Source organism: Odocoileus virginianus, chromosome 25, assembly GCF_023699985.2.
Source record: "Odocoileus virginianus isolate 20LAN1187 ecotype Illinois chromosome 25, Ovbor_1.2, whole genome shotgun sequence".
Lineage (NCBI taxonomy): Eukaryota > Metazoa > Chordata > Mammalia > Artiodactyla > Cervidae > Odocoileus > Odocoileus virginianus.
This window is the reverse complement of record NC_069698.1, coordinates 42,361,385-42,388,023: the sequence shown is the minus strand read 5'-3', so window position 1 is coordinate 42,388,023 and position 26,639 is coordinate 42,361,385. Positions and strand designations below refer to the sequence as shown.

Genomic DNA, 26,639 nt, shown 5'->3' with positions numbered 1-26,639 from the left:
GTCTGTCTGCGCTCTTTCCTCGGGGGACCTAGAGGGACACAAACTGATAAAAAGGAAGAATAGTTTTCCAGGCAAAGAACCATGAGTTTGCTCGGTTGCATTTTGGTTCAAAAACGGAGGAAAATGGCTGATTCATATCAATCTATGGAAAAAACCACTACAATACTGTAAAAAAAAAAAATTAAGTTAAAAAAAAAATCATTGTCCAAAGCTTAAAAAAACAAAAAAAGGTGGAAAATAAGAGCATTTACTTGAATTAGCGGACTAAGGACTCAAGAACTCTCCAGCATACATAAGAAATTAATCTCAGTGGTAACCCCTGGTGAGATTTTGGAGAGAACCTGTGAATGGGGACCAAAGGTGAGAGGTACCTTTTCATGGTGTGTGTACCATACAGTATATATATATATTTGATTTTCCAAGTGAATAAATGCATAATCATTTGAAGATGTAGAGTCAAATATTTGGCTCAAAAAACATGTAAAGTTGAGAAAAAAGAAAGCATTTTTGGGAGATGGATCTGCATTTGAGCTCATCTCTTGATGAGGGAGAGTAACTGGGCTACTGGATTCCAGATTTCAGCATTCTGCTTCTGGAAGGAGACATTTATGACCTCATCCTCTGACTCCCTAGAGAAGGCAGATGCCTCCTGCCAGACACCACTGGACTTGGCTGTGGGACTTGCTGGGTTCGGGGACTGGGACACTGAGAACCAGGTGACTGGGAGGCTGACAACCAGGTGGGTCTGAGTAGATGCTCTATAGAGTCCTGAAAAGTCCTTGCTTTCTTTCTTCTCTGCCACAGAAGCGCAAGTCCCAAGCAGGGACTGCTTCTGAAAGGGAGCAGGACCCTATGGTTCTTGCCCCCACTCCCCACCATGTCCTCTGCCTGCCTTTTATCTGTGGAAAAACTTTAGCCCAAGAATAAATTTAGTCAGAGATATGAGAAAAGGCAGAAACAAAGGAAAACAGTCAAAGGAGACCAAATAATAATTACATAGTCATTAAGCATGGTCACACAGCTATGAGAAGAAGAAAAGCTAAAGGCAAAGGAGAAAAGGAAAGATATTGCCATCTGAATGCAGAGTTCCAAAGAATATCAAAGAGAGATAAGAAAGCCTTTCTCAGCGATCAATGCAAAGAGATAGCGGAAAACAATAGAATGGGAAAGACTAGAGATCTCTTCAAGAGATCTCAAGAAAATTAGGGATACCAAGGGAACATTTCATGCAAAGATGGGCTCAATAAAGGACAGAAATGGTATGGACCTAACAGAAGCAGAAGGTATTAAGAAGAGGTGGCAAGAATACACAGAAGAACTGTACAAAAAAGATCTTCATGACCCAGATAATCACGATGGTGTGATCACTCACCTAAAGCCAGACATCCTGGAATGTGAAGTCAAGTGGGTCTTAGGAAGCATCACTACGAACAAAGCTAGTGGAGGTGATGGAATTCCAGTTGAGCTATTTCAAATCCTGAAAGATGATGCTGTGAGAGTGCTGCACTCAATATGCCAGCAAATATGGAAAACTCAGCAGTGGCCACAGGACTGGAAAAGGTCAGTTTTCATTCTAATTCCAAAGAAAGGCAGTGCCAAAGAATGGCCAAACTTCTGAACAACTGCACTTATCCCACACACTAGCAGAGTAATGCTCAAAATTCTCCAAGTCAGGCTTCAACAGTGTGTGAACTGTGAACTTATAGATGTTCAAGCTGGTTTTAGAAAAGGCAGAGGAACCAGAGATCAAATTGCCAACATCCGCTGGATCATCGAAAAAAACAAGAGAGTTCCAGAAAAACATCTATTTCTGCTTTATTGACTATGCCAAAGCCTTTGACTGTGTGGCTCAAACAAACTGTGGAAAATTCTTAAGGAGATCAGAATACCAGACCACCTGACCTGCCTCCTGAGAAATCTGTATGCAGGTCAAGAAGCAACAGTTAGGACTAGACATGGAACAATGGACTGGTTCCAAATTGGGAAAGAAATATGTCAAGGCTGTAAAGTGTCACTCTGCTTATTTAACTTATATGCAGAGTACATCATAAGAAACCCTGTGTTGGATAAAACACAAGCTGGAATCAAGATTGCCAGGAGAAATATCAATAACCTCAGATATGCAGATGACACCACCCTTATGGCAGAAAGTGAAGAGGAGCTAAAGAGCCTCTTGATGAAAGAGGAGAGTGAAAAAGCTGGCTTAAAACTCAACTAAGATCATGGCATCTGGTCCCATCACTTCATGACAAATAGATGGGGAAACAGTGGAAACAGTGGCTGACTTTATTTTTCTGGGCTCCAAAATCACTGCAGATGGTGATTGAAGCCATGAAATTAAAAGACGCTTACTCCTTGGAAGGAAAGTTATGACCAGCCTAGACAGCATATTAAAAAGGAGAGACATTACTTTGCCAACAAAGGTCCGTCTAGTCAAAGCTATTGTTCTTCCAGTGGTCATGTATGGATGTGAGAGTTGGACTATAAGGAAAGCTGAGCACCGAAGAACTGATGCTTTTGAACTGTGGCGTTGGAGAAGACTCTTGAGAGTCCCTTGGACTGCAAGGAGATCCAACCAGTCCATCCTAAAGGAGATCAATCATTGATATTCATTGGAAGGACTGATGCTGAAGCTGAAACTCCAATACTTTGTTCACCTGTTGCGAAGAGCTGACTCATTTGAAAAGACCCTGATGCTGGGAAAGATTGAGGGCAGGAGGAGAAGGGGACGACAGAGGATGAGATGGTTGGATGGCATCACCGACTCAAAGGACATGAGTTTGGGTAAACTCTGGGAGTTGGTGATGGACAGGGAGGCCTGGTGTGCTGCAGTCCATGGGGTTGCAAAGAGTCAGACACGATTGAGTGACTGAACTGAACTGACTGAAGCATAGTCACCTCCTCAAGGTGGTGCTAGTGGTAAAGAACTTGCCTGCCAATGCAGGAGATGGAAGAGAGGTGGGTTTGACCCCTGGGTCAGGAAGGAGGAGGAAATGGCAACCCATTCCAGTATTCTTGTCCTGAAAATCCCATGGCCAGAGGAGCCTGGAGGGCTGCAGTCCATGGGGTTGCAAAGAGTCAGACATGACTGCGCAGAGCAGGACAAGGGTTTTGGATAATATTCTAAGCTATAGCCTGTGAGTTCTTATAGATACCCAAAGCCCCAGCAGGTGGAGAAGTTAACGACGTGATGAGGAGACTGTAGCTGTGACATAAAGTGTGACACAATTCCAAGAGCTGGCCTCCAAGAAATGCTAACTAACTGACCCTGGAACTGAAGATTAACTGTACTTAAAACAATCACAATGATGCTTGGTCAGACCACCGATGACCAGTTTCAAGATGACTGTTGGAGCTGACTGTGCTGATTCTGCATGTAGACCCCTCCGTCTGCTGTAAAGGCTCTTGCCCCTTAATTGTTAGTGGGGGAAGTTGGCCTTTGGACACGAGTGCCCCGCTTTCACCCCCATCCTGTGTTGCTGGCATCTGAAATTAAGCAAACTTTCCTGGCTTAATCAACCTGGCTTTTCTATTGGCTTTTGAGCGGAAAGCATCGGACCCCAGTTTTAGTAACACTTCTACAGCTTGAAGTCTGGGATAAGGTTGGAAAGACTCCCTCAGCTGCCCCAGAAATGCAGTGTGAGCAAAACCAACTTCTGTGGTTGAAAACTACTGTGGTCACTCCCCCAACATTCTATTTGGAAATATTTGAGAGTAAAGTTGAAAGAGCGGGACCATCAACACCTCACTTAACCTCACCAGTTGGTTGCATTTTGCTCCCACATTTGTTTAATTGCTCTTTCCCCCTTGATGTTTGCTGGACCGTTTGAGAGTAACTAACCAGCGTTAAGGATGCTGCACTCCTAAATAGTTCAACATTATATCCCAAGAAAATGGTCTTTTTCCTCTATCAGTACAATGATCATATCCACAAATATGACATTGATACAAGAATATTATTTAGCATACAGTTCATATTCAAATAGCTTTCATAATCATATCCTTTGTACATTTTTTTCCTTTCTGATCCAGGATCCAAGCAAGGATCAAACAGGTATTAGTTGCATGTCTCTCTCCTCTCCTTTAATTAAAACAGGTCCTTGACCTTTTTTGGTCCCTCCTCCATGAAACTGGCTTATATACATTTTAAAATTAATTTTTATTGGGGTATAGTTGCTCTACAGGGTTTTATTAGCTCCCACCGTACAGCAAAGTGCCTCAGCTCTACATATACACATGTCCCTTCTCTTTCTCCCCATGTAGTCACCACACAGCATTGAGCAGAGTTCCTTGAGCCACACAGTAGGTTCTCTAGTTATCTTTCACACAGGGTATTGAAACTGTTATTTTTGAAGAGTTCAAGCCAGCTGCTTTAAAAAATGTATCACTTTTTGAACATATCTGATTTTTCTTCCTCTTAATTCTCTAGATTCAGGGTCAACATTTACAGTAGGAATACTTCATCGGTGATGTGGTTTATTTCACAACTGGGAGCACAGACAATGTTAGATTGCCTCAATTTGTGTGACGACAGGTTTGACTATTATGTTAAGGTGGTATCCACTGGGTTTCTCCATTGAAAAGTTTCCTTTATCCCTTTATATTTTGTGGGTAATCTATGGGGCAATATTTGTGAGTATCTTGATCCTTGACAAGCTTTCCCCATTGCCTTTGGCATCCATGGATGATCCCTTCTGGAACGAATCACTGCACTGCTGCTTGTGGGATGGCTGATCTCCCCCAGGTCTGTTATTCCTACTCCGGCATTTTTTTTTGTAAAGAAAACATCTTCTCCACTCTCTGCTCCCATTTATCTTTGAGTATCACCACAGGTTCATGGATTTCTAACACATATAACATTATAATCCTTCATCATTTTTCTTTCTGTTATTTAAACTATCCTAAATTTGTACAGTGAGAGCCCCCATTCAAACTGAATCCTGTGTTCTCAATTAGGATAAAGACATATTTTGGGGGATTCTTGACCAAAGATTCATCTCAGGTAGGTCTCTCAAGTTCTCTAAAACTGCACCCCCTCTCTTAGAAAGTGAAGATTATTATGGTTTTTGTGTGAGTCAGTTGTGACTGATTAATTGGTGTGTTCAACATGCCTTGCAATAGGTTGAGTATTTGTTGGACATTATCATCACCAACATCCTTCCAACCAAATTAATTATCTATGATACTTGTGACTTCCAATTACTGCTTCCAATGCAATTTATGATGAAATTTGCTTAAATTTACATTCTGAAGCTTTAAGTATTGCTCTTCTGAAGGCAACTAGATGGGGTTAAATGGGGACAAACTCTAGTGAAACAGTTTCACTAGAAAGCCAGCTTTACTAGTGAAACAAAGATCGCCAAGATTTGGAGGAAGCAAAGAGTACATACTCCCTCATACATACACATCACACATATATATTGACATATGTATATTTCGTGATTTGAAATAGAATCTTAAGTGAATAAAACTCGGACAGGGTATAAATTCAAGGTAGGACACTTATACTTCTCCTTTAAAAACTGAAGATAATTACCCTGTGCAATTGTGAATGTAAAATTTGGGCCAAGGAGACAGATCTGTCAAGGAACAGAGTAATTTTTTTCTTCCAGTTTTTATAGCTAATGTACAACACTGTTTAAGGCATACAGCATAGTGATTCAATATATGTATATATGTAATGCAAAATGATTACCACAATGTTTAGTTAACATCCATCACCTCATAGTTTCAAAAACACAAGTCTTCCCTTGTGATGAGGACTTTAAGTACTTTCTCTTTGGAAACTTTCAAATACACCATATAGCACTGTTGATTACAGACATCATGTACATTACATCCCCAGTACCTACTTATCTTACAACTTTGTACCTTGTGACCCCCGCCCAATTTCCCCCCGCCGGAGGCAGCCTGACGGAGCCATCTGTTCCTTAGTCAGTACCGCCATCTGGTGGTGGTATGTTTCAATAGCAAGTCAAGGAGCAGATGCGGAAAATGCGTGGCCTGAATTTCTTAGCGAAGTCAGTGCTGGTCGCTCAGTCGCTCTTTGCAACTCCATGGACTAAAGTCCACCAGGCTCTTCGGTCCATGGAATTCTCCAGGCAAGACTATGCAGCGGGTTGTTAACTTACACGATTTAAATAAAGCCGTAGCAGTGAACAGCTTTGAATAACAGTATTTCCATACTCCACCTCTGGAAGGCTTACTTCAATAGCAGCAACATCCTAGTGCGAGAAAGGAATCGGACACCACGCTGAATGCAAGCGCACTCATCCATTCAGCAAATATACATTGAGCACCCATTGTGGGCCACCCAGCATTCTGGGCGCTTAGGGTTCACCAGTGAACAGGAGACAGAAATTCCACCCTTTAACAAGGGTTCCTTTTACCATGCTCGCTATATAGTATGGGAGAAGGAAATGGCAACCCACTCCAGTGTTCTTGCCTGGAGAATCCCAGGGGTCCATAGGGTCGCACATAGTCGGACACGACTGAAGCGACTTAGCATGCATGAATGCATTGGAGGAGGAAATGGTAACCCACTCCAGTGTTCTTGCCTGAAGAATGCCAGGGACAGAGGCGCCTGGTGGGCTGCCATCTACGGGGTCGCACAGAGTTGGACACGACTGAAGTGACTTAGCAGCAGGAGCTATATAGTATATAAACTAATCTAGATAATTTGTAAAGCACTCTATGGATTACAAAATTCCCTCCAAGTCGGGATTTTTTACCACTGAGCCACCTGGGAAGCCCCCACCAACGAGGATGGGCGTGATCCAATTGATTGAGGGCCTGAGGTGAACAAAAAGATGGAGGGAGGAGGCATTTGCTTTCTCTGAGCTGAGACATTTCCTCCTGGCCTACTAGATCAGCACTCCTGCTTCTTGGGCTTTTGGACCCAGATTGTGAAATCAGCGCCCCAGTTCTCAGGGCTATGGATTCCGGCTTAACTATGCCACCAGTTTTCCTGATTTTTCCAGCTTGCAGACGGCAGACCAGGGAACTTCTCAGCATCCATAACTACGAGACCCAGATTTGATTCCTGAGTTGAGAAGATCCCCTCGAGAAGGGAATGGCTACCCACTCCAGTATTCTTGCCTGGAAAATTCCATGGACAGAGGAGCCTGGCAGGCTACAGTCTATGGGATAACAAGGAGTCGGACATGACTGAGCAACTAAAACTTTCACTTTCCATTTTTCAGTTGATAATTCATGATAAGATTTGTGTTAAAAAAATATCATTCTGGCCACAGTGTAAATATTGCAAATATTGCAAATAAAATTACAAAAATGGGGGCCAGGGCAGTAGTCAGGACTGGGTTCTAGGAACAGATGGTATTTGCCTAAGCTAAGTTTCAGTAGGAATGGGGGAAATGTAGACAGTTTATCAAATATCAAAGAGATAAAATGAAACAATTTGACAACTGATTGGATGATGGTAATCAAGGATGAATCTCAGGTTTCTTTTTCTGGGTTAGTCCTTGTTCTCTGACAAGTAATTTGCCAGACTAAGAAATATTATTTGGTTTTGGTTGTAGAGATGTCAAAGTCATCAATATATCAGTGATAATTGGAGTCAGAGAATTGTGTGAAATCACCCAAGAGAAGTGTGTGATGTGGGAAGAGGGCCAAACACAAGACTTCTAACTTAAAAGACTGAGCAAAGGAAGAGCTAACAGAATTGATAAAAAAAGAAGTTGCTAGAGAAGTAGTTATTAAACCAGAAAAATGGTGCATTAAACATCATCAGTGTTAAAAGTGGAAGTGAGGTCAAACAAAAATAAAAGGGATTATGTTATAATCCAAAATATAAGAACGTTGAGAGCCATGGTGTTAGAAATTGCAGTGAAGAGATGTGGGAATCTCAGCAGATTGTTGTAGGAGTAAACCAGTTTAGAATTCATTGAGAGATGAATGTGAGGTGATGTGGAAATAAGAAACTTTCAATTTTTAAAAGAACTTTGATGATGAAAGAGACAAAACAGGTAGCTAAAGTAACTGAAGTTTAAAGAGATTTGTAGTCTTAAAACTAGAAAGACATAATATCAGAATAAAGTTAATATGTGAATTTAGCAATGTGTTCCAAATTATATCGGAATATGTATACTACTATAAAAAAAATCCACAAGAATTGAACAGTCTCTTCAAAGGTGAAAGAGGAGAGTGAAAAGCTGGCTTAAAACTCAACATTCAAAAAACAAAGATCATGGCATCTGGTCCCATCATTTCAGGGCAAATAGAAGGAGAAAAAGTAGAAGTAGTGACCGATTTTCTTTTCTTGGGCTGCAAAATCACTGTGGACAGTAACTGCAGCTATGAAATTAAAAGACACTTGCTCCTTGGAAGGAAAGCTATGACAAACCTAGGCAGCATATTAAAAAGCAGAGACAGCATTTTGCTGCCAAGGTCTGTGTAGTCAAACCTACGTTTTTTCCAGTAGTCATGTGTAGATGTGAGAGTTGGACCATAAAAAAGGCTGAGTGCCTAAGAGTTGATGCTTTCAAATTTTGGCTGGAGAAGACTCTTGAGAGTCCCTTGGACAGCAAGGAGATCAAACCAGTTGAAAGGAAATCAACTGAATATTTATTGGAAGGACTGATGCTGAAGCTGAAACTCCAATACTTTGGCCACCTGATGTGAAGAGCTGACACATTTGAAAAGACCCTGATGCTGGGAAAGATTGAAGGCAGGAGGAGAAGGGGCCGACAGAGGATGAGATGGCTGGATGGCATCACCGACTCAATGGACATGAGTTTGAGCAAGCTCTGGGAATTGGTGAAGGACAGGGAAACCTGGCGTGCTGTAGTCCACGGGGTTGCAAACAGTCGGACATGACTGAGTGACTGAACTGACTGTCTGATTTTATTCCACTTAGCATAATGACATGACATTGTGAGTAAACCAGAACAACAAATTTAAAAATCCATTTTATTCCTCTATTCTAGTAGTACATAAAATGTCTATTTACAATAGCATCCAAATATACAATTTTTACAATTTAGCAAAACATTTCCACTCAATAAACTATAAAACATTGCTAAAGACATTTAGCCTAAGCAAACGGAGAAATGTAACATGTTTATGAATCAGAAACAATACTTTAAGATGGCATTTTTTTCCCTGAATTGATCTATAGATTAAGTGCAATCACCAAAACAACTCCAGTAGGCTTTTAAAAATTATATATCTGCAAACTGATTCTAAAATTTGTATGGAGATGCAAAGCTCCTAGGATAAGCACATAAATTGTTTTAAAGAATAGGAAAGTGGGAGTACTCATGATATTTGATTATAAGACTATAAATCTATATTAATCCAGACATTTTGGCATTACTGAAATGACAGACATAGAGACATATAGTTCAGTGGTACAGAATAGAAAGTCCCGAAATAAATCCACACATATATTATCAATTTTGACAAAGCTGCCAAGGCAATTCAATGGTTAAAGGAAGTCTTTCCAACAAATGGTACTGATTCAACTGGACGTGCATATGGAAATAAATGAACAGACATTTACCTTATACCACATGCAACAATCATATCTAGATGCAATGCCTAAAACTATTAAATGTCTAGGGAAAAATATAGGAGAAAAACTTTGTGACATTCATGTAGGTGAAGGATTCTTTGGCATCACACACACACACACACACACTATAGCTTATAGCCCCCTGCATTATCTTTGATTTTTACTTACTTTTTGAAACCTTAAATTTTGACACTTTTTGTGAAAAACAGCATTGACATCACTGAGTCAAGTTTTCATACTTCATTTTTATTCTTATCTTTTACTTGCAATTTTTTTCTGAATCCCGTTACCTTGAGGTCATGTAATGTATTATCCACTGTGCTTCACTTAAGTGACCCACAATTCAACATATATCCATTTTATAGGTTATGAAGGTAAAATAAAAAGAAGCGCTGACTGAATGAAACCTACAAAAAACTTCATTCTACCAAAGATCAAGTAAAGTTTAATGGACAGATTTGGCTGTCTTCCTCTAATCTGGTTGAGATCAATCAGGCAAAATTTGTATTTGATTTCAATTTACTTCCAATTAGACTTGTAATCACATTTGGAATCATAGTGCTTTCATGAGGAGGATAGATCGGCATGGACTGATGCTGAAGCTGAAGCTCTAACACTTTGGCCACTTGATGCAGAGGCAACTCACTAGAAAAGACCCTGATGCTGGGAACTATCGAAGGTCGGAGAAGGTCACAGACAGAGGACAAGATGGCTGGATGGCATCACTGACTCAATGCGCATGAGTTTAAGCAAACCCCCTGTGATGGTGAAGGACAGGGAGGCCTGGCGTGCTGCAGTCCGTGGGGTCGCAAAGAGTAGGACACGACTTAGCGCCTGAAAAGAACAAACAGAAACCGGGTGCAGACTCGCTCAAGTCGCCCTCAGAACTAAGCCTTACAAAACAGAGAGTTAAGCCACAGCAGAGGATGTCATCGGCGTGGTGGGCCGGGCTGCATGAAAGTAGGAGTAAACAGAAGCCACCTTTCCTAGATTTTTCTCCCCAGAAGCGTGTTTTGTGAGCACTAAGAGTTTCGCTAGCCAGCCAGGCTCGAACCCGCGGCGGACGGAGGGTGGCAGCACGGGTCGGGCTCTGCGTCTCCAAACGAGACGTTACTCCCACCTGCGGAGCCCAGGGCCTTCGAATCACCCTCCGCGCTCCCGGAACAAACACGGATCCAGACGCCGGACCTCCGGCGACTGACTCTCAGCGAGGCTTGAGCGCGCCCCCTAGCGGCGGGTACCGTCCGAGAGCCGGGCCCGGAACGAAACTGTCGGGCGGAACCCAGAGTGCGCGCTCGGAGTTTCCAGGGAAGAGGACGGGGAAGGACCTGCGCGCTGAGGTTCCTACCGTCGCGGAGCAGGCAATGGCGGTGGTGGTCCGGGGTCTGCGGCTCTGGCGGGCCGCCCCAAGCGGCGGGGCTGCCTGGAGTGAGTTATCAGCGGCCGTGGGGACGAGGAGGGAGGCTTAGAGGACGGTGTCTGTTCAGACTGGGCCCCAGGCGGGACCTAATGGGGAGTCCAGCGGGGCTGGGGCGGGGGGTGGGGGTGGGGGTTTAAAGCCGCCGCCCCTCCCGGCCTTGGGGTCCAAATCTCGGGGAGATGAGGGGAAGGGCCGCGGGAGAAGCTTGGGGCGCCCCCTGAGAGGGAGACCACGTTCTGGTGCATAAGTGTCCTTGTTTTCCCCTTGAACTCGTGCACGCCTTGCCAAATCCTCTGATTTGGGGTTCCCGGAAAAACAAAACAAAACAAAAAAACAGCATTTCTCCATCTAGATATGGAGCGATTTGGCGTGGGACCTTCGATCTCTTGGAGCTTTCTTGTCCCCAAGACCTTTTCAAAGCGACAAACTTTGCTCAACTTTGCCTTGGCTGGTCTGCTTTTTGACTCCATTTCCTGGTTACCTCTTTCTTGCCCCTTACTAAGTCTGTAAAGCGCAGATTGGAATTCGACGGAGCAACTGGTGAGAATTGGAGATCTGATGGTCAAGGCAAAGTGGAAGTAAAGGCGCGGATCTAGGCAGGCTGCCATCTCTTCCGTTGGCGTTTTAATTAATGTTAGAAAGTGGACCTCTGAGTTCATTTCGGCGATAGCATTGAAAATTCCCTTGCCTCCTATTCTTTCCCGACTGGAGGAGGGCGATGGCGGGAGGATGTTCACCTCTTTTGTCAGTATTCACGTTTATTGTAACTTCCTCACAGGGTCTGTGGCCACATCACCTGCTTCTCAGCTGTCACCGACCGAACTGATAGAAATGCAGAATGATCTCTTTAACAAAGAGAAAAACAGGCAGCTGTCACTCACTCCCCGAACTGAGAAGATCGAAGTGAAACACGTTGGGAAAACTGACCCTGGCACTATCTTTGTGTTGAATAAAAACGTTTCCACTCCTTATAGCTGTGCCATGCGTAAGTAACGGATCAGGGTCCCGTTTTGATGATTTTAAATGAGAAAGGGGAGAAACTGGTGCAGAGGCGACAAGATGTAATGGCTCCCTGAACTCGCCCGTATCTAGCATCTTACTGTGTGTTCGCTGTTGACTTAGCTGTTGAGGATACTAGGGGTCGGGTAAGATGGGTATTGTAATGCACAGGTTGTCCTGGGACTTGCTTGAATCTGGCTGAGTTTAGAGTGCTGTCACAGTTTCCTGAAGAAGGCAGACCTGAAAGCTTAGCTACTCTTGTGCTTGCCGTTTTTAGAGACACTTGGTGTAATGGGGGTAGTCACTATGTGAGTCCGGTTAGAGGATTTTGAGACAGAGGGACTGCCCTGACCTCAGATGATCAGCTATTTTTTTGGCCTCCTTTTCCTTTCCTGCTCTTTTGTATCTAACTTAACCCTTTTATCTGCTCACTGCTTACCTTGTGTGTATGTTGTGTCTTTGTTTATATGTAGTAAATGTGTGAGTGCATGGCGTGAGTGTGATTGGAGTGAAAATACTTCTTATGTTCATATATTAAAGAAGATAATAATGCCTTGTGTGTGATCTGGTTTGGAGATGAAGGGAGAAGGGCCTCTATGTTATTTTCGATCAGAATTCTTTTGTAACTTTGATAGAACTGGTAATGTTTAAATTCAGAAAGAACAAAAAAGTCGATCCGTAAGTCCTGCATTCTCACTCGAATATGACTGCATTGTTAAGGCTTTTGGAAAACTTAGTGATGATTCCATTTGAGTAATTAGCATTAGTTAAAAGTTCAAGGTGACCTCCTCAGTGAGTACTCTCAATCTTCCTTTACTTTGGCACTTAATTAGTACTTAGAGTTGCTTCCTTGTTTGGCAAGCGTTTCTTGAACCTCTGCTCTAGGATAGGTGTTAGGAATACAGAGGGGGCTAAGACGGCCCTTAAGCAGTTTTACACATTTAACAGGTAGAGATGGGAACACTCCCAGCGTAACCCCTGCCCTCGGACTTGCTTCTGTCTCATACTGTCAGTCGTTCAGTACCTGTTTTTTTTTTTTAATTTTTTTCCCCCCTCTATTGACTACCTGTTATTTCAGGCCCAGTGCTAGGCTCTAGATAAATTGAGTGAGCAAAAATAGGCATGATCCCTGCCTTAGGGGGCTTATTTAGACCCTGTGGTTGGACCACTTCTGTGAATATCTTCATACTCAAAAAACATCTAATCAGGGATGCAGTTGCATTCTGGAGTCAAATAACAGACCAGAGCTGATGTGCTTATGTGTGAATTCATACTGATTACTGAAAACTGGTAACTGTTGTATTTAACTTTAGAGTCTGTGTTAGGGACGTAAGAGTTGATTTGGAAGGAAGGCCCCAAATCCATCTAGAACAGACTTAATGTGGATGTATATTTTTATATTTTCCCTTCTAAGGTGTGTGTGCATATATTCAGATATATCCATGATGCTTGTCTCTATTTAAGTGTAGCTCATGGCAGATTATTTTATTACTTAATTAACAGATTAATTTCAGATTAGACTTGGCCTTAATGATTTTTGTTTGGGTAATTTTGTTAATAATTAACAATACACTGAATGTGTTGGAAATTATTTATTAGCTACAAATATTTTTTTCCCCTCATAAAAGACAGCTTGCCAAATCTTGCCTTTCTGTTTTTCTTATTTCTTAACATAGCACTTAAACATGTAACTTTTCACTTGGGTTTTGTTAGAGTTAAATCTTCAATCTGTTCTAAATTCCTAGATTTAAGTGAGTGGTACTGCAGGAAGTCTATTCTGGCTCTTGTGGACGGACAGCCTTGGGACATGTATAAACCTTTGACCAAGTCCTGTGAAATTAAATTTCTTACTTTCAAAGATGATGATCCAGGAGAAGTCAATAAGGTATTTCTGCTTCTGCATTCTTTTGTCCTCCCCCCAGTTTTTCTTCCCCCTTTTATTAAAATCTGTTTACTTTGGACTATGCTTGTGCTGTGCTGTCTCATGTCCGATTCTCTGCCACCCCGTGGACCATAGCCCACCAGGCTCCTGTCCACGGGATTCTCCAGTCAAGAGGATAGTGGAGTGGGTTGCCATGCCCTTCTCCAGGGGATCTTCCTAACCCAGGGATCAAACCCAAATCTCTTGCCTTGCTGGCAGATTCTTTACTGCTGAACCATGGGGGAAGCCCCTATGGAGTTATACAAATATGGCCAGAGTCAAATGTTGTACTGTATTAATCAGGGTTTTAACTGGTAGATAAGGCATTTTCATAGTTCAAAAATCCTCAGTGGCATTCATGTGTGTGTTTTGGTTTGAGAAAACTATATGATGTATCTTTTACATTCATATCTTTGTTCAGCTTACTTTTATTAATCACCCTGTATATTGCAGTAATTTCTTTCTTGCCTTTGACCATCTCTTCTATATTATTTCAATAATTTTTTAACTTCTCTACCTCCCTCCCTTTTTTTCTGAAAGTCTTTCTTAATAGTCTTGCAAAAGTTTTGTTGGATGATGTGACTGATCCCTAAAGCACTTGTCTACCTGATAACCTTTTGTGTAACTTTCCTGGCCTTGCGTGGATACTTCTCTGACCATCACCTGCTCTTTGAACCTTAGTTTCCATAGCATCTTTCCACTTCCTGCTCCAGCCACACTGGAGGACTTGATCAATAAAGGTTTCTGCTCTGTTGTCCTTCTTGCTTTGAGTATTCTCTTTCCTCCCTGTTAAAATCCTGTTTATCTTTTATAGTTAAGTTAAAATGTAATCTGCTCTGTGGAACCTTCTCATGTCTTCTTGTCAGGTGAATCCCTCTTCTGGGTCTCAAAACACTTGCTTAGTGTCTCTCGACGCAGTATTTTGATTTTCCTTTGTAATATGAGCTGTTGAATGCATTGGATTCTTGGCTCTGTAAAGACAGAGATCATGACCCTTATTGGGTCTTGTCCTTGACTTACATACAGTAGGTGTTTAATAAGTATTTGTTGAAATGAAATATTTAAAGAAGGAAATGATAAACATGATAATTAAAGTAGCTAACATCAAACATTTATTGTATATCGGACACTGTTTTAGGTGATTCACAGGTATTAACTCATTTAATCCTCATTAAAAAAAAATCCCATAAAAGGTACTGTTATCCCCATTTTACAGATAAATAAACTGAGGCAAAGAGAGATGGCAATAGCTTGACCAAGGTTACCAGTTTAGGAAGTGGCTGAGCCTGGATTTGAACCTAGGCGTTGATTCTGAATTCCTCAGACATTAGAAACAGTAAACTCAGAAAAATGAAAAAGTGCATTTTGCTGGCCTTCAAGGCCTGAATTTGCGTTTGTTTTTAGTGTATCTCCGTGATCGTGTAGAGCACATTCTGGAGTCTGTGGCACACAACCGAGTGAGCCCACTCTTGTCCCCAGATGTGAAGCGCTTAGGAAAGTCACGTGCCCAGTTAGAGTAATGCCGGTACAGAGCGTCAGATGGGGTGGGGGAGGGGTGCAGTACTCGTGTTTTTATGACTCTGTGATTTTTATTTTGAAGAAATATTAGTAAATCTTAGTATTTATTATATTTGTGTATATTTTATATTTCTAGGCTTATTGGCGTTCTTGTGCCATGATAATGGGCTGTGTGATAGAGAGGGCATTCAAAGATGAATATGTGGTCCGTTTGGTCAGAGCCCCAGAAGTTCCAGGTGATGTATACATATAAGCAAATAAATATACACACAGGTCTACTTTCTGTATGTGAATATTTTGGTACCTATGTTTGATGTCGTATAGAAAGTGACGCTTAGTCGTGTCCGACTCTTTGCAACCCCATGGATTGTAGCTCATGGAATTTTCCAGGCAGGAGCACTGGAGTGGGTTGCCATTCCCTCCTCCAGGGGATCTTCCTGACCCAGGGGTCAAACCCAGGTCTCCTGCACTGCAGGCAGAGGCTTTCACCTCTGAGCCACCAGGGCAGCCCGTTGTATAGAGCTCTCTTCTAATTTAATCTGGGCTTCCCTGGTGGCTCAGGTGATAATCCTCCTGCAACGCAGGAGACCCAGGTTCGATCCCTGGGTCGGGAAGTTCCTCTGGAGAAGAAAATGGCAACCTACTCAAGTATTCTTGCCTGGAGAATTCCACGGACAGAGGAGTCTGGTTGGTCACATTGCATAGGGTCACAGAGTCGGACATGACTGAGCAACTCACACTTTCATTTTATCTAGTGTAAGTTACCGTCATACATACATTCCATTCATTATAGTTAACAGAATTCATCTTATTTCGGTCATATTCCATTTAATTATTAAAAGTCAATTATTAACATAATAGAACTAGAGATTATTTCTCTTGAATATGCATTTCATGTAAATATACTGTGTCAGTATTTATTTATTATCATTTAAAGTATTTATTTCCAAACAATGTGTGGAGGAGGAGATGTGGGTATAAATAGACTTCTATAGAAAATTGTGTTTTAGGTGGTACCATTTCACCAGAAATGACCCTAACACTGGAGAGGAACACCATTTTTGGGAGGTGGAAGAGTTCATGTTCTTTCTAAAACTAGGATTTTACAACAGTATATGTAGTAGGATCACATTTGTATTTTTTTTTAAAGGTAGAAGTTTATATGCCAAAAAATATTTGATTTGGCAATGATTCTAAGAAAAACAAAACAACAAAAAATTAATCTTTATTAGAAGATACTAAAAAATTAAACATTTCATGTCCATTTAGTTATTTATGTACTTGTTAAATATTTTGTTCTTTAGGAATTTTTATACCTAGTAACTGTTTTGATCATCAGAAATCTCTGTGGTCATAATATTCTTGAAGAAAATGTGAATGGTTAAAAAATACTGGTGATGTTGGGCTAACAAAAAGGTGAGATAATTTGATATCAGAGTTGGTAGAGGTCTGACAGGCAGCTGGAGTAATGGTAACAGTTTTATAATTTGTAGTGTTGGGAGAGATTGTTCACTTTTCATGTTAGGGTCTAAATATTCATTTGTGTTAAATTAGTAACTTCATATCCTAACAGATTTAACTTGGCTTTTTTATTTTGGCTGGATTTACAGTAATTGCTGGAGCCTTCTGCTATGACGTTGTTTTGGATAAGAGACTTGATGAGTGGATGCCAACAAAAGTAAGCCTGCTCTTCAGAGTATTAATTTTAGAGTCTGTGCCTTTCTTTGTTAGAATGATTCCTGTGTTACTATTGTTGAATGATACTCCATGTTGAGAATATATAAAAGAATCAGTCATTCAATCTTTTCTTTTTTTTTTTAGTGTATTTAAGACAGAGGTATATGGTTGAGGGTATTCACCACAGCCTGGTGCCCAGAATATAAAATATAGAGGCTTAGCTATGTTGGATCCCCAGAACACACTTTGAAAATCACTGCTCTAAACCGATTAAAGCCTATTGGCATGCTGAGATCTTCCAATAAACAAGGATTACATTGAGAGTGGTGGTGGTGGTTGGGGAGGGGGTGTGAATTAAAAAACATCAGCCTTTGAGAAAGCTAACCCAAAAAGCAGACCACATAGCAACAAACTAGCCTGTTCTGGAATGGTCCGCCTCCTAAATGAGGGCGCTCCTTGCTGCTCTGGGACTCGGGTAGCAGCAGGAGTCTGGCTAACAAAAGTGGGTCTACGTCAGATGCTGTGTCGGTAGGGGTTGCTGACAGCTTTTGAAAGTTAAACCTAGTGACTTAGTTACGATCGGGGAGAACGGGCAGATGCCTAATTAAGCAAAACTGTATGTCCTACATTGGAAGTTTGGAAGTCAGGAAAGGGGAGGCAGTGTAGTGTACCATTTTATCAACTTCACTATGTCCATTTTTTTCACATTTTAATATCTCTGAAACAAATATGTCTTTTGTTTGTTTCTATAACTTAAACTTTTTTAGTTGAAAAAAATTATAGATACCTGTGGAGTTGCCTGGTAGCTCAGCTGGTAAATGCAAAGCAATGCAGGAGACCCTGGTTCAGTTTCTTGGTGGAAAAGTTTCCCTGGAGAACGGATAGGCTACCCACTCCAGTATTCTTGGGCTTCCTTGGTCACTCAGACAATAAAGAATCCGCCGGCCATGTGTGAGACCTAGATTCAATCCCTGGGTGGGGAAGATCCCCTGGAGCAGGGCCTGGCAACCCACTCCAGTATTCTTGCCTGGAGAATCCCCATGGACAGAGGAGCCTGGTGGGCTACAGTCCATGGAGTCACAAGGAGTCGGACACGACTGAGCGACTAAGCATAGCACAGTGGAGTTGTAGGTAGTGATACAGGGAGGTTCCGCGTTCCCTTTACTCCCTTTTCCCTGGTAGTCCCACGTGATCACAACCAGGATATTGACACCGATACAGCCAAGATGCAGAACATTTCTGTCACTGCCAGAATTTCTCTTTAGTCTCCATCCTCCCCATCCTGAAACTGTGGCAAATGCTTATCTGTTCTCTATTTGTATAATCTTATCAATTCAAGAATGTTGTGTAAATGAAGTAATATGAAATATGTCATATTGGGGGATTGACTTTTTTCACTCTGTAATTCTCTGGAGCAAATGTGACTTAACAGTAGATAGCATTTTATCATTATCACTGGTAATGTCTTTTCTCAGTGGTGCATCTTAATATTTAGTGTAATAGTTTCTAAAAGCAAGAATTTCAGAGTTGCTGACTCCAAATGTTGGCTTTGAAAGTTATTTGTTAAATAATCTTGCCCTTATTGCTTAATATCAGAAGAGAGAGAGAGGAGGGGAAACAGGAAGGAAGAAAGAGAGAGAGGGAAGAAAGGTGTTGGGAGAGATGGGGAGAGGGTCAGGGAGGGGTAAGAATGGTTTCTTCTTCATCTATGGACTCATGTCAGTGTATTTTTTTATTTCTTTTTTAAGTCTGTCAAGATTCTTCCTTTACTGAAGTTAAGTAAAAACTAAGGCAGTCAAAATTTAACTCTTACTGTCTATGAAACTTGCTGCTGCTTTTTTCCTTTTTTTTTCCAAAATAAAACTTTACAAAAGAAATGTACTAGTTAATCGGAGGCACTGTGGGGTTTGGTGGAAGGCTTTGAGAAAGTGGGGAGAGTTATATTCAAGTAACAGCTATGTTAAACCATGAATGTGTATTTGCAGGAAATTATCTCTTTAAGAATGAGGAGAGTCATTTCATTCAAAACAGTCTAATAAGTTTATGGAAAGAATTTTATTACAAAAATTATTTGCGTAATAGTGCTTGATCTTTTCTGTATTAGTAATGATTCATAGTGTGAAAACTCAATTATAGTTTTTATTAAAAATCTCATAAACATTGTTAATGTGTATTAATCATTTTAATTGTATCAAATAGATGTTTTCATTAAACAAGTTTCTAGCATTGAATTTTATGCTATATTTTGGACATGGGCAGTGATGACATTTCCTGTTGAAACTTTCTGAATCACATAAACAATAAGTTTTTCCTCATGGATTTATTTTAAGAACTTAGTTTTACTCATAGTGTAAACAAATTTTTGTATCTTACTATTTACTTATTAGCATCTCTACTTCTTGCACCATTATTTTAATATTTACAAGGCTATATAAATGAAATGTTCATTAAAATATTTTTATAGGATTATCCTTAATAATTCTAATACAGGCTGATATTTAGTTACAAGTTAATTACAAGTTTTATAGTTTGTAGAGCTGGGAGAAATTGCTATTCATACATCTCATGATTCAAGTATTCAGTTGTTGCAAATGACTGCTTCCTTTCCTAGCCAGTTGGCTTTTGCTTTTTGTTGTAGTTGGATTTATAATATTAAGCATACAGTTTTATCTACCTTCTACAGAAATGTTTGTAAGTAAATTATTACAAAAGATTAATACTTTCATTTTTAAGGAGAACCTGCGTTCTTTCACAAAAGATGCTCGTGCTTTAATTTATAAAGATCTTCCATTTGAAACCCTGGAAGTTGAAGCAAAAGTGGCATTAGAAATATTTCAGCACAATAAGTAAGTGTTGGCTTCCTTTAAAACAAAATTAAACCTCTTAAAGTTGTATATAATGAAGAAAATTCAGCTCTCAAGCACTTTGATATTTGATGTACGTCGCCTTTTACTTTTTAGCTTTTACTTTGTTCAGCTCACTGTTTCCCTGAGAAGAAGTGACCCCCCCCTCCCCAGCTTTTGATTCTTTTCTTTCTTTGTTTTGCTGTCTTTTTTTTTTTGTCCAGTTCTTTTATGTTACCACTGCGGTGTGTTCCCCTTATTTTCTTTCATTGTGAAGGGGGTAGCCTGTGTTAAGAAACTGTATTATTTTGATTTTAAACTTAAATTTATTTAAACTGTATTGCATTTGGCAACCTTTCCTTCCCATCTTTCCACTTTTCAAATGAAAAGGGTAAGACAGCGAATGCCAGCTGTTCAGAAGCAGCTAACAGCTGAAGGGAAAACGTTCACATGGCCAGATCTTAGTCTTCCCTGTGGGAATTAGTCATTTGATGGATTTTCTTTGCCAACATTTTTAATTGTGCCTGGCTTCTCAATTTCCTTTCTCACTCAGAAAACCTCCAATTTATCTTCTACTAATTGTGAGAACATAAACAAAATTTTAATGTTAATCTAACTAGAATCCATTAGAAAAGGAAATCTGAGAATTTTTTCACTTGGACACGTCGGTGGTTGATGTCATCATTTACTTAGCTGGGGGTTCAGGAATGAGTTTGGTGAGAAAAGAGGCCGTGCGTTTTTGTTCAGTTTGAGTATTTGGGAGTGTAAGATGCTTGTCGAACACCCTGGTGAAGTCCGGAGTGTTTTGCACATACAGTTCAGGGCTCAGAAGAAGTATGTGGTTGAGAAGCAGAGGTGTAGGAGATAGAAGCACAGAAGTGATAACTAAAGCTGTGCGGATCAAGGAGCCAGCCCAGAGAGGATGCCGCGAGTGAAGGGCGCCGAGGGACGGAACTTGCAGGGCAGGGGAAGAGGAGGGTGACCAGAGAGTTAAGTAACAAGCAGTAGGGAATGCCACAGAAGCTGGTGGACGAGAGCACCTTGAGAAGTGGGGTGAGCAGGGGAAATGAGGACCTCGGTTGGCACCAAGGAGGTATCTGTGGGTCCCGTGAGAACCTTACGGGGGAGTTAGGAAGCTGTGGCCAGACCAGAAGGGTGAGATGTGAAAGGGAGGCGGGAGGGGGACGCTCCTAGTCTGACCCTCCCTTTCGAGCACTTTGGCTGAAGAGGAAGAGAAAGGGAAGTGGCTTTAAACACCTTCTTGTAGTTAGAGTTAAAACTCTTTTTCTTTTTTTGCTGCTTTTTAGGTACAAAGTAGATTTCATAGAAGAGAAGGCATCTCAGAACCCTGAGAGAATAGTCAAGCTACATAGGTAAGTAAAAATGAAAAAATTGACCTCTATGCGAATTGAATGGAAGGTTTAGTTTTATTGCTACCTGACTAGTATATCACGGAGTAAGATGAGTTTCTGCCTTTATTTGTTGTTCTTTTTATCTTATTTTCTGTTGCTTTGTTCAGTTTTTTGATACGGTGGTGATTGGAAGCTGTTATCTTTAGGAAGGGTTGCGGCTTCTGTTCCTCATTTTGCTGTTACTTTTATATTTGTATTTTACCAGTTGGAAAGCATTGTTAAAAAATGTAATTTCTAGAGTTAATTTTGAAAATGGGTGAAATATTCTTTGTTATGAATTGATCCTAATTCATACAAGTCTATATTCATATATATATATAGAAATACGATTACTGACTAGTTGCTGCTTGTGTTACATGTAAGGAATTCATATCACAGTGTGCTTCCTGATGCAGAGATGAGAGAGGTAAGACAGGGCATTAGCAAAAAGGACTTCTTAGTCTGTATCTGTTTTTTCAACTTAATATTTTTTGACTCAGACTTAACTTTTTTCCTCTTGGAAGCTGCTCTTAGGGCGCAATCTGGCCTACATACTGAAACTCTAAATTCTGTTGTATTAGTTGTTACCAGGTTATCAGATTTAGACATTGGATCCATTTGATGGCATAATATGTTCAGTGATCTTAAAAATCTTCAAAATTGTAGGAAGAAAAAGTTTCACCGGTTTTAATTTTCAAAATTTTAGTCTTTTCACTTGAGATCACCGTGTCAGGGTCTACTCCAGGCCGTATTGATGGATAGGCATTGTTCTTGATGTAGCAGCAAATAGAATGAATAAACTTTTTTTCAAACTCTTGTTGAGTGATGTGATTTTATGATCTAATTTGTTTATTTTTAAAATCAAATCAGATTTGGTGACTTCATTGATGTGAGCGAGGGCCCTCTTATTCCAAGAACAAGTATTTGTTTCCAGTATGAAGTGTCAGCGGTTCACAATCTGCAAGCCACCCAGTCGAGTCTTGTACGAAGATTCCAGGGTCTCTCTCTACCTGCGCACTTAAGAGTAAGTAAAGCCGAAAGTTTCAGGTTACTCAGTTTGGGTGTGGGTGTGATTCCAGTCTTGATTTTTATACCAATTGGAAGGATATATATTTAATTTTCATTAAATTGTGTAACACTAATATTTCGTCAATTTGGGTTTATGATTAAAAATAATTTTAGCCAGGATGTAAACAGATAATTTGCAAAAGAAATATTAGTTGAAAAAATTAAGTCAAATTGAGATAGAATTTTTAACATTTCAAATTCATTTAGAAGAGGGTGCAGTGGGGAGCAGGGGGCACGTGTTGATGGGACCTTCTGGAGTGCCCTGTGGCCTTATATTTGGCCTGTTCTTCTCCCTAATTTTGAGGATCTCTGTCGCTCCCTTCTCCTCCTGCCGTCAGTCTTTCCCAGCGTCAGGGTCTTCGGGTACACAGTGTATCTTTTCATTGCTTTAAATCTTTTTTCATCAGCATTTTGTAATTTTTACCATATGTGTCCTTTATGTGTTTGATTTTTTTCCCTACATGCCTTCCTTTCCTAGCTCTCTACATTTCAGTACATGAACTGTCAGCTACCTGGCTGTTTGAGGTCACCCTTGATTCTCTGGTTCCCTCATAGTCAGGCCCCATCCCATCCGTCAGGAAGTTGACTCTACTCTAAAACATATGGTGAATGCATCCTCTGCCAGCAGCTCACCTACTACTGCTCCCTACATCCCGTCCCTCTTTCTCCCCATTCTCCTTCCTGGCTTTTCATTCTTGCCTCCAAAGCACATTCTCTAATGAGTAGCTAAAGTGATGCTTTTAATATACAAATCAAATCATGTAATTCCTATGCCTCAAACTTGCCAGTGGCTTCTCTTGAACAAATGCTGACCCTGCACCCTGTCTCACGGAACCCTACATTGTGAGACTCCTGCCTTTCTCTGACTTCATCTCATACCACTTTCTCCAGCACCCATTACATTCCACTCAAACCTTAAAGTCTCTCACTGTAGCTCATCTGCCTGAGCCAGGTGTGATTTTCCCTTGAAATACACCACTCTTTGCTCTTCCTCCAGAAGGGTCACGTATTTAGTCATTTTACCTTTTATCATAGATTTTACCAGCTCATCCAGTTTGAAATAGTCCCTGACCCACCCACATCCCTCAGTATCACCTTCAGCTGATTTAGTAAACATTGATGTGGTCATTTTGCGCTTTGCAGTTTTCATTTATGCATTCTGAAAATTCTCTGCTGCATATGATTGTTAAGTATTAAGGAAATTAGTTCTGTAACGTTACTATTGTCTTTGTCAGTTTTTACTTGTTCTCTAGAGTAATCTACTAAATCTTCCAGGTCTGCTCTTCCGGTGTGAGATGTCACAATTGGTTCTTTGTGTGTGTGTGTTAAATTTTTATTGGAGTATAGTTGATTTTCAGTGTTGTGTTAGTCTCTGCTGTATATAGCAAAGTGTTATCAGTTATACATACACATATATCCTCTCCTTTAAAGATTCATTTCCCATACAGCAGAGCTCATTACAGAGAACTCAGAAGAATTCTTAATGAACCTTTCCTTGTAATTGCTTATGATTTGAACAGTGACCAGTAGCATGTTGAAATTTTCTATTTGAGGAAAGAATTAGGGCTTAGTGGGAGAGACTTTTGCCCATTAGAAGGAATGCTTTTTGTGGTGGTACTGATTAAGAAGGACAAAGGATGGCATGCTCAGTCCTTAAGTTTCTTGTTCTTTTTTTTTTCCCGCTGTTACAAGTAGAGCTGCTGTGTGTAATTGTGTGATAGGTTGTCTGGACACTTTTTCAAAACTGTTTTCTAAGTGCTAGACGTGTAGTGTTCAGGTCATAGGTGAGCCGTGTTTAGCTGTGGAAAAATCCAGCTAAGTTTCTCTGGCATGTGGGATCTTCCTGGGTAAGGGATCGAACTTGAGTCTCTTGCATTGTCAGGCAGATTCTTTACCACTGAGCCACCAGAGAAGCCCCAAGGTTCTTGTTCTTAAATGCTAAGCAAAGCAGCTGTCTTGTATAGTGTGTACTTTTTCCCTGCTCAGACTCACTTTTGTGACCTCGTAGCCTCATTAGTACTGCCTAACTTTTCTTGTGTTTGTTTTCTGTATTTGTTTTGTTTAAAACCTATAAAGACTCAGCCTCTTTGATTTTAACTTTGCTGCTTTATTTAATTCATAGTAAATCTTTTCTTTTCAAGGCACATTTTACAATATGGAATAAATTATTGGAAAGGTCTCGGAAAATGGTAAGTGTTTTTGGCAGCGTGTGAGTACATTTCTGTGAAGAAATTTTCCTTGAAATTAAGCAACCACCACTACCAAAACAACAAAATAATAAAGAAAAAGAGAAGGAGAGACATTGGTTGTCTCATTAGCTAACGCAGTATTGTGGTGGTTGACCTCGTTAGTATTTTGGCAAAAGAAAAGTTGTTATTTGGCAATTCTGTTTTTATTTGCTAATAACATGAGAGTGATACTGTAGGAACTTGAAGAAAAATAAAACTTACTACTGTATAGCAGTAACAGTTCTTTATGGCTATAATGGTGTTAATTAAGTCTATGCTATATTTTTTTGTGACCCTCATGAATATTTAAGGTTTGCCAGATATGTTTTAAAGCTGCCTTGACAGCAGACACTTTAAGATATAAATGTCCTGAAAAACCATTACCCAATTAAATATTTATTATTTTGCATGATGATGTGTACAGCTAGCCTTTAGTAATGACTTTACAGGTAGAATTTGCTATTTAGGCACTTAGCTATAATGTTCTTGTGCACAGATGATGTAATTTTCTTTTTCTCGTGAGAAGAAGGTGTTTTTGAATAGATGGAATAACTTTGTCTCTTTGGTTGGTCACAATGACTGTTTTAGATTAAGAATAAATGAATATATAAGAAATGTAGAAAGTAGTAGAGACAGTAGCCTAGAGTGTCTAGTGGAAATCAGTGTGTAGCTGTTTTTACAATATTTATTTTGGTTCACTTTCCTTCTTCCACTGTTTATTTTGCTTGTACAAAGGGAGTAGCTTAAACATATGGTTCATTGATTTAACTACAGAGCCTCGTTATGTGCCAGGGACTGTAGGTGCAATAATGAACAAGATCTACTTGCTGTCCTCAAGGAAGTTACTTGAACAGCATAACTAGGCCTATAAGCAGATAATTCAGGTCTACATGTGGGGCTCTGACATAAAGAAAAGGACCCAAGCCAAACCACTGATTGGTTAAGGAGCGTTCCCAATCATTATTTCTTAAACTGGTTTTAAAGGGTGAATGGAAGTGGGCCAGGCAGATAATTTGCTTGCAAATGGGTTTATCCCAGAGGAACCTGCTTGCCTAAGAGGCTGGTGGAATCGAGTGCATGGTGAACGTAAGAGGAATCTGGATGCACACTCACGTGTGGGATGGGTGATGAGTCTGTTGGAAATAGAATATGAGGGGCTTGTCTTCTGTGATGTGGAATTTGCATGCCCCTCCCAAAGATGATTGGAGGTAACTGGAGAATTTGAGTAAGGAAGTGACCTGTTGATAAACTCTTCCTGTTTACAAGCTCATTCTGCTGCCGGCTTGGAAGATAACTGTGACTTAAGCCAGCAGCCCTCTAAGGGGTAGCAGATGACAAGACCCTGAAGTTCAAGCTGGGCAGTGGGAATGGCTGTGAGAGTTACGTAGGTGGAATTAATAGGACTCTTGATCAAACATGCAGGTGAGAGAAAAGTGGATTTTCCCATGCCTGGCTCGGGCATCTGAGTGGAACATGTCACTGAGAGAGAGAATGCAGGAAGTAGAGCAGGTCGTAGGGTGATGAGGAATGCCCTTTGGCTCTGTTTCCTGAGTGACATGTAACAAATATTAACACAGAGATATCTATTCTACTAAACCTGTAGTATACTGTGTTAAAATAGAATTACTGATTTTTTCAACAAGATTGATTGATTTAAAATACTTTGTTGATTTCATTTTATAGATGAAAAATACAATGACAAACTTGAGAAGCCTAGATGTGTGTCTCAGATTGTATTTTTAGTGGAATTGCACTTTACTTGATAGTTTATATTGGGAACTTGGTTGTATAAGTTTTCTTCTCTTTCTACTTAACTTTTTATAATTACTATTGAAAAGGAAAGACAAAGGATTATTAAAAAAGACTGCAGTGATTTTAAACGGTGAGTGAAGGGTAAAAGTGTTTATTAGAGAAGTAAAGCTATTTATGTTTTTACAGGTAACTGAAGATCAAACTAAACCTACCGAGAAGAGTGCATCTACCTAGTCACTTCCTCAAATTTAAATATGTATAGTAAATTAAAATAAAAGTTTTCTATGTAA

The 26,639-nt window shown here is 40.3% G+C and overlaps 1 protein-coding gene across 2 annotated transcripts; it reads left to right on the top strand.

Moving 5' to 3' along the window:
- The first annotated feature begins 650 nt into the window (after nt 1-650).
- Nucleotides 651-26,639, top strand: MRPL39 (mitochondrial ribosomal protein L39). Of its 2 annotated transcripts, none has more exons than XM_020892132.2 (10): nt 651-739; nt 11,731-11,937; nt 13,697-13,836; nt 15,527-15,626; nt 17,001-17,068; nt 19,801-19,913; nt 21,218-21,283; nt 22,172-22,325; nt 24,511-24,558; nt 26,536-26,639. In XM_020892132.2, the coding sequence occupies exons 2-10, from the start codon at nt 11,784-11,786 to the stop codon at nt 26,581-26,583; spliced, it is 891 nt and encodes a 296-aa protein (XP_020747791.2). In that variant the 5' UTR covers nt 651-739; nt 11,731-11,783; the 3' UTR covers nt 26,584-26,639. The 2 variants fall into 2 exon arrangements, with proteins under 2 accessions (XP_020747791.2, XP_020747792.2); XM_020892133.2 differs by lacking the exon at nt 651-739 and adding an exon at nt 10,853-10,960.